The sequence below is a fragment of the Wasmannia auropunctata genome, unplaced genomic scaffold (genome assembly GCF_000956235.1).
Source record: "Wasmannia auropunctata unplaced genomic scaffold, wasmannia.A_1.0 LD335249.1, whole genome shotgun sequence".
In the NCBI taxonomy this organism is placed as follows: domain Eukaryota; kingdom Metazoa; phylum Arthropoda; class Insecta; order Hymenoptera; family Formicidae; genus Wasmannia; species Wasmannia auropunctata.
Genome location: NW_012027641.1, coordinates 26,510 through 38,231, shown reverse-complemented (window position 1 = coordinate 38,231; position 11,722 = coordinate 26,510). Strand labels below are relative to the sequence as shown.

At 41.0% G+C, this 11,722-nt stretch overlaps 1 protein-coding gene across 1 annotated transcript in view; it reads left to right on the top strand.

The window, feature by feature from the left end:
- The window catches only part of LOC105457359 (cyclic AMP response element-binding protein A), a 38,462-nt gene that overhangs the window by 23,128 nt on the left and 3,612 nt on the right, over positions 1–11,722 (top strand). Inside the window, exons 2-4 of the mRNA XM_011701975.1 lie at positions 9,137–9,455; positions 9,654–9,985; positions 11,173–11,439. Of these exons, the coding sequence (XP_011700277.1) occupies positions 9,137–9,455; positions 9,654–9,985; positions 11,173–11,439 (918 nt within the window). The remainder of the gene's footprint in view (positions 1–9,136; positions 9,456–9,653; positions 9,986–11,172; positions 11,440–11,722) is intronic.

The window sequence follows — 11,722 nt, the reverse complement described above, 5'->3', positions numbered from 1 at the left end:
TTTCGTTTCGTTAATCGTGCATGGATTATGAGCATTAATGTAGAAAAGTGATCACTTCAGAGTTTGTGAAAATTTCCGAGGGACAGAATCGATGACCGTGGGTGTACAAAAAAATATTGCAGAAAATATTGTGGAATGTATGCAAATTGTGCATGTACACACGTAAATCTCTTCTTCATATAGGCTTTTGTCAGTATTGAAAATCTATCGTACATGTAACATGAACCATATAGATTAGCAGCTATAATCGATTTATCAAACACTTATCTCGATATGGAATTTTTAAAGAGAAAAAAAATTCCAGTACACTTTATTATCTGCACGTTTAGAAGGCTATACATTAGCAAAATGCCATTGTTTAACTTTACATAACTCAAATTATATACAGACGAATATAATGTTAAATAATGAAAAAGAAACACTCAAATGTATATATATTCGTGTGATAATAGTTAAGAAAAATCAGCGAGTATAATTAAATGTTAAAATGTACCTTGAAAACATTTTGAAATGCTTGAAGTAAAAATGCAGACTATTGGCATATTAATGCCACTGCATAATAGTGTACTAATCAAATGATTTTATCAATTAATTATCAGATTTCGCCACTTAATAACGAAGATATTAAAAGGGATCTCATTATATATCTACAAGAGCCGTAATACGACCTTCTCCTTCATAAAATAGAAAATATTCCTAATTTCAACGTGATTTATTAAAATATTCAAATTAATATTAAATTGATGTTAAAATAATTAACGGCTGCAGGCACATCGGTTTATGCGCTTGCTTGCTTGCTTAATCGTTTGTATTTTCTACCTTTGCAAAATTTAACTCGACAAAAGCGGAGCTCGCTCGACGAGTTCGACGTCGCCGTTGGAATTTGACCGATGCAAATTATTTCTGCAGCGACGTGCTAAATTTTTCAAAATAAACAGCTCGGATTTACGTCACCCGATCCCGTCGCCGTTTCTCGAGACTCGAGAACTCGAACCGGCCGGGAGCTTTCTAGAGTTTCTCGACTTTCCTGAGAAGGTTCACGGCTACCTGTTAGGAAGGGATCTGGTTTTGAAACGAGTTGTATGGCAATACCGGGAGAGAAAGAGAAAGAGAGAGAGGACCTGTCGCTCCGTCGTCGGCGTCGTCGCTCGTCGTCGTCGCCGCGGCCATGGTGGGGAATAGACCAAGTGACGGGATGGTTCGGATGGAACTCGAGGACGTTCACCTTTTTTCGTGACTCTCCGACGAGGCCGGCAGACGCGCCGCCGCGTCGTGTCGCGCCGCGTTGAGAGATACCCTTCCCTGCCGGCTAGAATCCTGGACGATTGACCTATTCGTCTACAAAGAGTACAAAGTGAAGTCCGCCTTCGTGATTGGAAATAGCGATTACTACAGGCGGCCCGAGCACATTTTTGAGGAGGACACAACTCTTATTATTTATATTGATATAAGATAAATATGAAGTCACATATCAAACAAGTACACGAAGAAAGCGCCATTGACGGCCAAGGCTATAAATATTGATAATAATACCCACAGCCTAGGCCATGTCAATGTAAAAGTAAGCCTAATAATATTTTCAAATTTAAATACCACTTTTAATTATATAAACTGCACGCCGATTACTGTGACTTGAAGTGTAATCAAGCTAAATCTGAAATAATATCACAAATTAAATTGATTGCCAATCTAATAATACTACAAGCATGAATATTGTAAAGAACTCTGTGGAAAAAATATAATTATAAGATTTAAAAGTATGTATAATACCTAGCCTAGGCCATGTCAATGTAAAAAAAGTAAGCTTAATAATATTTTCAAATTTAAATTCAAATTTAAACCACTTTTACAATAATTTTATAAACTGCACGCCGATTTATTAGATTTGAAATGTAATCAAGCTAAATTGTAATAAAGCTGAAATATCACAAATTAAATTGAAATAACATTATATTAAAATAAATTATATTGAAATTATATTGAATAATATCAAAAATAAAATTATATACGATTTAAAAGTATGCATTGATAATATAATGAAATTAATTTATAAGTCGAAGGATTCCCAGTAAATTCAACAATTTAGAAAATATGGGCTAATGGGAATCAGCGCGGTAATTGGTGCGCAATGATAATTTAAGTGAATATTATTTGTTTCGTGTAAGTAGATTTATTCCAAACGTTTCGGCCATATTTCTGGCCATCCTCAGTGGTGTAGCAAAGTTGCAATCAACGAAACAAATAGTGATATTCACTTAAATTATCATTGCGCACCAATTACCGCGCTGATTCTCATTAGCCCATATTTTCTAAATTGTTAAATAATGAAATTAATTATATGTATATATATATAAAGAATTATTAAACAAAATATTTTAAACTGAACGCAGTACAGTTAATTAAATACGCTATAATACAATGTGGTAATAATTAGCTTCAATAAATAACTGCTTTCGTAGTAACATTTCCATGAAATATTTAACGTTTTGCGCCCCTCGAAACGTTTCTGTATTTAAAACATTTCCTTCTCTCGTTTATTGAAACACAGAGCGATCAATACGCGCCGATAATGAATTCGTGCGTTGCGAAGCAATTTAATCGAACGCTTTTTCTCGTCGCGATGTCCGAAGGACACTAATAGCCGCAAATCCTCGTAAACAGTCTGCAGGGCATCGGGTCTGGCGCTGCCGCGCAAATTCATTCGCGATGTAGAGAGAGAGAGAGAGAGAGAGAGAGAGAGAGAGAGAGAAACAGGACGATCCGGTCATACATAATGGATGATTTCCTTCAGCGTGTAGTAATAGTATAGTAACGTTGGGAAAATATTTGTGAATACCGCCGCAGACGGGTCTTATTGATATTCCGCTCTCAGCTTTTGGTTACTATTACATTAGCGTAATTAGATATTCGGCTGGTGCGTGCCGTTGACCTTCCGCGCGCGTCGCGTTTTTTTTTTTTTGCGCCGACGGCGCGAATTTCTGCGCCGAATCGCCGCGCGCCGCCGCCGCCGCGAGGCTCCGGCCTCCGAAGCGGCCGCGCGGGCGAGCAAGCGGTTTCGCGATCGCGAAACGGATCGGGTTGTTTTACGCGCGGGTGCGCGATATGGATGCGCGCGCGAGACGTTACGCAGGAAAGCACATAACGAAAACAACTTCAGGTCACCTTTTATACGGCCGTGTTTTCATAGGGGCGGGGAGGAGGGGGGGGGAGGATGATTTCGTTTATCGCGAACGATTATCGCACCTTTTTTTATTGGCAATTCACGCTCCTATCCGACGACGATATAACGTCGACGACGCGGCGGGCGTGCAGATGTCGATCGTGCCGGACACTCTCCGTCGTTTCGTTTAAATAATACGTTTTACGACTCCCGCGCGTTTTGCGATCCGCGCACACAGATTATCGCTCCGTCCTCCTCGCGCGCACTCGGCGCTTGTATATATATATGGTATTGTCGGCACAGCATCTTTACGCTTTTTAATGTAAAAGCGCACGGCCTGCAGTAACGCGTCCGCCAGTAACACACACACGCGCGCGCGTGCGCGCGCGTGCGCGCGCGTACACGCGAAAATTCTCGCATCAGATAATTCCTGAGAGGGGGGAAAAAAAAATTATTAAACGCAACGCGCTCACGTCTCTCGCGTAATATCTCGATTTCGTTGCACGCGTGCTGAATGGCGATTACAAGTCACGCGTGCTTATAAACGGCATAGAAACGACGCGCGAAATTTCATTTCACTTTTTTTTTTCTCCGCGTTACGCACACACAATGCGCTCTTTTACGGGCGTCCCTCCCCTCCTTCCCCCCTTCCCCCTCCTCCGCTCGGCCATCCCCCTGTCCCACGTCTTCTCATTCATATGTATCGCTCAGCTTTTGAAACACCGCCTCGAACATGCCACTGCAATTCTCTCCGGTGCATTACCCACGCGAGTGTCGCGTCTCCGCGTCTCTGCGCCGTGCGCCCTCAATGCACCGGCGCACAATTGCTTTTCGACCCGTGCACGCGGAGTTTAGCGTCGAACCGACAAGTGGAAAGGTCAGTTCTGTTAATAACTTCTGCACGCGGCTCGCCTCGCTGTTCGCAAATATTGTACCGCCGCGTTCGTTGAAAACGGCGCCTGCGAATATTGTATGGAAAGGTCGACGGCGATGCGGCGTCGAACGCGCAGAGAATTCGAGACCTCAAATTATTAATTCATACACCCGAGATTGCGAGACGAGAAAGAGTATATATGCTTTTCGCTTCTCCCGCGAGCTATGTAGGAATACGTTGATACGCGTCCGATTTGAAGTACAGAAAGCGCAAAAAGAAAAAAAACAAAGGTAAAACGAAACACGCCCCTTAATCTCACCTCAATCAATTAGTCGCCGTATCTCAATTAATGGCGCTCTCGTAATAACGCGCCGCGCAATATAACAGAGAAGGGGGGGAGGAGGAAAATGAGCGATCGAAGCGCGCCGCGCGATCGCGCGGCGGTTATGCCATTGTCGATTTCTCGCGGGACCGCGAGCTCTGCGGCGAAAATAACGATGCCGCCGCGGTATATAGCGAAATAATGCCTCGTCGCGAAAATTGTTGTGCCCACCCCTTCCCCCTTCACCATCCCGCCCTGCCTCTCCCCCTCGCGCGCTCGATCCACTTCCCGTGTTGCATACCGCAGTTAGTTAATACCAATTCGCTACGTTGCAATTTTGCGGCGGAGAAATTCAATCGGAATATTTCCTACCCCGCCGGAGAGACGCACACGAGGCGCCGCGCCCCGCGCCGGCCGGGCCCTCACCGGACTCTTTCTCTGGTCTCCGCAGCGGAAATATCGTGAAGCATGCAGCTGCACCGCGCTACTGCGGGAGGATACGCGCGGTAATAGAACGATAAGCCGACGACAATTATGTACTTAATTTATTAGCGACGATTCTTCCGATCTGCGTTGCATTATACATACATTGAGCGAGAAAGGTGTTTGGTATTTGCAACTGTAATTGCACAGTAATTATAGTTATGAATCTCATTTTTATACTCATTACTCCCATAATTTTAAGTAATAACAGTTATATTTGTTAGTTTTACCAGACAAATATATATATAGTTGGCGCCGAAAATTACTATACATAGTTAAATTATGGTGATTGCAGCCATTTTGTTTCTCTCAGTGTAAAACTTGTTTATACGTAAGCCAACAGCGCCGTTAAAAACTAATCAATCACAAATTCTTTGATATGAAGTTGTTAACTTTATTCGCGAGAAATTGAATTAAATGTTCGATGGATAATTCATTTTTTACGATTTTGTGATTTATAAAAATAAGTTAACAAAAAAAGGAATCAATTTTATATTTATTTTAGAAATTAATTACTTGGTAGGTCAGAATTACGCAAGTCCTCGTCAAAAATTAATCAATCACAAATTTTTTTGACATAAAGTTGGTAACTTTGTTCGCAAAAAAAGAATTGAATTAACGTTCAAAAGATATTTCATTTTTTATTATATTTTGATTCATGAAACTAAATTACAACAAAGATCAAGAACTTTATTCTAGAAATTGAATTTTTTTAATGAACCGAGAATCAAGCAATTTCCCCGAGATTAGTGTATAGATTTACGATTATTGTGCGAATCCGGCAAACAAACAGCATCGATAAATCTACTCACAGCAGAATTGCGCGGTAAAAATAGTACGAATGTTGAAAAGGTCGTAGGTTTTTTTTATTATCCGAAGAAAATCGCTGAAAAGCGTTATTATACGTACCAGGAAAATCGCATATGTTAACTTATATACGAAGAAATTTATTACGCTGATTCACACAAATTCACACGCGCGATCGCTAGTATACATATATATACATTTATGTATATATATATATATATATATATATATATATATATAAAAGTTGCGAAAGAACGTACACGGAAAATCGAGCGATAATGGACGATAGCGAAATAAACGATAAGCCGTGTGTATTTAAAGCCGCGTGGATGGGCCGCGTGACACCGACGCGAGATCGGGAAAAGGGATGCACGTGTATCCTCCGTCGTATCGCCCAAAAAGACAAGGCAGAGAGAAGGATCGCCCCATTCACGGACGTGCTTCCGCCGGAAGTCAGACGTATGGAAGGATGGGAGATAAGTGCTGGCCACGCGCGACCGGAGCATAACGGGGAGCGCGACGAAGGGCAAAAGGACGAAGAGAAGGAGCGGAACGCTCGCTGGAGGGGTGGAACGGCCGGGTGGAAGAGGGGGGGGGGAGAACGGGAAAAGGAAGAGTGGTATGTCGTGACCTTGCGAATCGAGTTCCGCATTGCTGCAGCCGGTGGATATTTTTATGGAGCGGCCGCCTTTTACGGGCGCGAGATACTTCGGCGATTCAACAATAATGGATCGTCAGATGAGTCTTTGAATCTCAACTCGACCGAGAGAACGGCCATTAATTTTTAACGACATTTTTCATTTCGCTCGAATAAAACGAGAAAGAGAGATCCTTCTTCGAATCGTAAAATTTCCCGGATTGTTTTTTTTTTAATTGTTACCTACTGGTGCAGCGCGACTCGAATTATAATAGATGCAGCATATGTTGGCCGTCGGTAATGATAAACCTTCGCGAGAAAAATTTATGCAGTGGCGAAACAGGAGAGAATGGTATAGAGGGAAAGCAAAGACGACTCGTCGGAGGTTCGAGTTCCGGGTTGTTGGTTACTAATGGTTCCATTGTAACTAATTACCCACTTGCGGGAAATTGCTACATTCCCATCTAAATTAGGGGGACCTGCACGGTGCATAACGAAGAGAGAGAGAGAGAGAGAGAGAGAGAGAGAGAGAGAGAGAATAGCGAAAAACTGATGAGACAAAGGCAAAACGAAAGGGACGAATGGAAACAATTGTTGGAAATAAAACGCAATTTCTCGTCTGTGAGACGTTCACAATCGCTCAAAGTTATTGCTTCTAAATTAATTTAGAAAAAGAAGAAAGCTCGTTAACGATCAGCTGCAGTGGAATGCGGCATCAGAAATTTTGCTTCGAATCGTATCCCACGCTTCTTACGTCAGTAAATAATCTTTCGGTAAATAATCGAGCGCGCGACTTTGTCGCTTAAATCCCGTCGTTCGGAATATCATTCCGCGGCCGGATTTGCTTACGCGGAGCAAACCGTGCATAACGGGGAAGTCCACGCGCGCGCGCGGCTAAAGGAAAAACCGCGTGCGTATATAGCAACTGTGTGCTGCGAGACGAGGCAGCGAAGCGAGAAGCTTCGAATAGCAACTGGTAGCGCAAGTAGCGTGTCGTTAGCGCGCGAATACGAAAGGATTCCTCGTCTTGACCTTGCACGGGACCGGCGGGTTCCGCATTGCTGGGTCGCCCCCGGGTGAGCATAGGGTAGGGCACGTCTCCGCAGAAGAGGTCCCCACAGAAGGAGGCGAAATCGGTGTGCCTACCTCTCGACGAGGCACACCACCTCCTCGTGGACTCGGGTAACGGCCGACCTTCAACTTGACCGCCCCTCAACTTGCGCGCCCTTCTCCTTCGCTTATTACGTGACGTGACCGTTCGCGGAACGCTCTCGCGTATAATTTTAGAAGCACGCGGCGGGGTCCTTGACACCTCGCCGCGAGACGACGACGACGACGACGACAACGACGATGACGGGCGGCAACCATTGACAACCGCCGCCCGCGCGGACGCTGCCCCTCCCGTAACGTCCATTGACTCGCTTCGCGTTACGTTCGCGGTAGCAATTTCACGTGGAGGATCGATTTCTGCTCCGACTCGTTCCTCTCGCGACTCGCTCGCTGACCGACAAATCGTCAGACTTTGAGAATCAAATAAGTCTCGATAACAATACTTGACATAGACTGATATTGTCTGTGTCAAATATAAGACATAAATTCTTTCGTATATTTATTATCGTTCCATCAGTTAAGACAAGTAAAATGTACTTCTACCTGTTTAAAGGTAGAATTAGATAAGAAGAAACTTATACAATTCTATCGTGTTTTTGGCTCGTAAATATCAGATTTGTTTTTTTTTTACTCTAGTAGATAATTTAAGGGTCACTTTGAGTAATGCACGGAAAGAACGATTTTGTTGAAAGTTCTAAAAATTTTGCTAAATACAGATCTGAAAATAATTCTTGTTTAATCATCAAAATAATTGGTTAAAAAATTAAAAATTATAAGCATTGCTATAAAACGTTTTGATATTCTAGCAATTATTGTGACTTTTCAACAAAATTATTTTGATTATTGAACAAAAATTATTTTCAAATCTGGATCCAGCAAAATTGTTCTTTCCGTATGTTTATCTTTGACCGTATTTAGTCAAAATTGATATTATCGTACAATGTTGTCAGTTTATGTATGATTTATTACGTAATATTTTAATTTTAGAGATTTTGTGTCTTTTGCATATAAATAATTTTAATATTTCTTACAAATACGATAAAATATGTAACAAATCATAATTTTCAGTTTGGATTATCTCTTAACTCGATAGATTATATAAAAAAACATACACGTCCAAATTTTTATTTAAGTGTATTTAATGTTTAAGTAAGATATATTATTAAGAAACGATAGAAATAGATAACTTATCTATAGTAGCTCAAATGAGTCCGATAGAAACGATATATAACTTTACTATAAAATTAGATAAAATTTCAATAAAATTTAAATCTCTAAATTTAAATTATTTAAATTTCTTATCCTTAAATTTCTATCATTATCTATCGGATCTTTTAAGCAGAGCTAAGTTTAACGATTTGTTCCAAGAATATTCTGGACTGCGATCGTTTGATCAAAGAAAAAATTGATATTTATTCCCAAAGAATCTAATAGGATAATAATAATTAATTAGTTTATTTGCATACGTAATTTAAAATTTTTCACTTTTTTACTATTATCGTCTTGCGTGAGATGTTACATTTTTCCATTATAGCAATACTTTTAATTATAACACAAATAAGTATAGAAGCGCCAAATACAGTCAAAGTTACATCTTGGTGCTAAATAATATTTCTATATAAATTTTAAATAAGAGTACATTGTTTATATTTTAATCCCTAAAACCTCTATAAGCTTCTGGATAAAGGGATATTATCACGTTCAACGAATACTCGCTCAATCAGGACATCTTACTGATTGCAGATGCTCGGTCAGGATATCTTGCTGTGCACCAAAGAGGAGGAATGGGGCAACGCCTTGAGCTTCAGGCACAATGTGATTTTGCGAGACCGCCTGATGACGGACGCGGCACTCGGTGGACCGCGGCCGATAAAATCCGAGCACAGCTACAGCCTTCTGGCGCCCAGCCCGCCGCCGAGCCCGGCGACGCCCGGGGCCATAAATCCCCATACGCCCAATTCGGGTTCCGGCGCGGTCGGCTCCACCACCGTGATCACCAGTTCCTCCATCGATTTCGCAAACCTGGACCACAAGTCTCTCGATATCCGCGACAGGATGGACGGTAAGAAAAACGACGCGCGTCCCGCGGCCTTTGTCCTTCCAACAAACAAACAAAAAAAAAAGGAAAACAGATAACTTTATCGACATCCGAGTTCTTTATCATTTTTTTTTTTTTTTTTTTTTTCAAAACTTATCCCTGGAGGACAGCTGTGTAAAAGAGGAGTTTTCTCTGAAATATATAATCTCTGTCGTTTTACAGATATGGAAGAGGAATGTTTTCCGGCCATTTCGATAAGCAACACTTCGAACCGCGTCGAATCGTCGTCGTCGCCGTCGCTGACGTCGTCATCTACCTCGAGTATAATCCTCAAGAGAGACTTAGTACCTGAAGATAACGAGTGTCCTGGGATCAAGGGCGAGCCTATCAGCGCGCCGGCGAGTCCCTGCGCGCCCTGTCAGCCGAATTGCGATATGGTGGACGATAAGAGCACGATAACAATGGTGTCGCCGCAGAGCCTTCACTTCGCCACCAAAACCCATCTCTCGCACACGAGTGACAGCGAGGAGGATGACGAGGAGTACTATCATCAGGTATCTCAGCTTAAATCAATATTGCGTTACACACACACGCACACACACACACACACACACACACACACACACACACACACACACACATTGTTCGCGGAAAAGAACAATAAAATATTTCGACAATAGATTTTATCTGTCATTGAATTATCTACCTACCATCTATTTTAACCATTTCTACTGCTCCAGAAATATTCAAATATATATAAATAAATAAGGAGCTTGATATTTCTAGGCCTTCTTATTTATTTATTTATTTATTTCTGATTATATCTTATGAAAATATAAATGTTAATGTCTCGCTGATTCTCACGAGTTCACTACGTCTCGAATCGTATACATGGTAATTACATTCAAATCTGTCAAGTCATACAGCTTTTAACTGTATTTTAATTTCTTAATTTTTTAACTTTTAACTTTTGTTCTTATTAATATATATAATAATATTTATTATATATATATATTGTATATATATATAATTAATTAATAATCATTTAGCTTTGACTTCACTGCTCAAGAGTTTTTCCAAACACAGCTTAAAAAGCGATTTTTTTATTTTAATTATGGATAAGATAACAGTTTGACTAATTTCATCGATTTCACGATTTGACTCTCACAACGCACTACTGGATAATGTTATCGGTTTTAATTCTTATTGTACTAAGGATGATCGACAAGAGTCGAAACGCTTGCGCTTTAAATTGTGTCTATTGATTAATATATATTTTATTTGAAACACACTTTCGTTCTTGTGTCGGCTTATACTGGCTTCATTCACATTTATTGATTTATATCATCTAAGGTTATATTGAATTTTGTAAATTTCAAATCTTTCAGCAAAATCGTTCTTTCCGTGTATATAAGGTTTGTTTTTTATTGCTCTGCACTGAACTGCAGCAATAAAAACTTTCCTTCTCGCTTTTGCCAAATGTCAAACATGTACTTCACTCTAGAAACAAGTAATGAAAAAAAGAGTACACTAATTCAGCTAAAAAAAGGATAAAAAAAGAACATAAACAAAAGAAGTACACTAATTCAGCTAAAAAAAGGATAAAAAAAAAGAACATACCCTTGGACTCATTTGACTGATTATGAGCAAATAAAAATTAACGAGATTCAAACTAACGCGCTGTTATTTGAATATACCGATTTAATTTGTTGTCGTCATCGCCGTTGTCACTCGCTTACAGAATATGGAGATTGAGGAGTACGGCGTGGTCTGCGTGGGGAAGGAAGCGACCTTGCACGCGTCGAGGCAGGGATTGCCGCCGACGCCGCCCAGTAGCGCGAGCTCCGACAGCGAGGGTACCGCTTCCGCTTCCTGCTCGCCGGAACGCCGGGATTCTCAGACCTGTACGCAGAATCTCAGGGGCTTACTGACACCGAGGCTTTACGTCACCAACGGCACCCACACCACCAGGCAGCCCATTCATACGCCTCTGATTTCCTCCCAGCCGGTAAGACACCGCCCCGAAGAGTTTCACGTGATCTCTGATGAGTTATCGTTGAGCCGGTTGACTGGCGTGACCTATATTATAGATTATAAATAAACGGCCGTGGTATTAAGAAGGGAAAGCGAGAATCTTCAAGAAAATTTCTCGTTCGATTATGTAAAAGAACATAATAGAATTGCGCTGCTATCAACATGAAAATCTTTTCCGCGGAAACTGTATTTAGAAAAAAATCATTTTATAATAAATAACGCAATTCCTTATCCTTTTTGCGTATTTTTCTACGTTT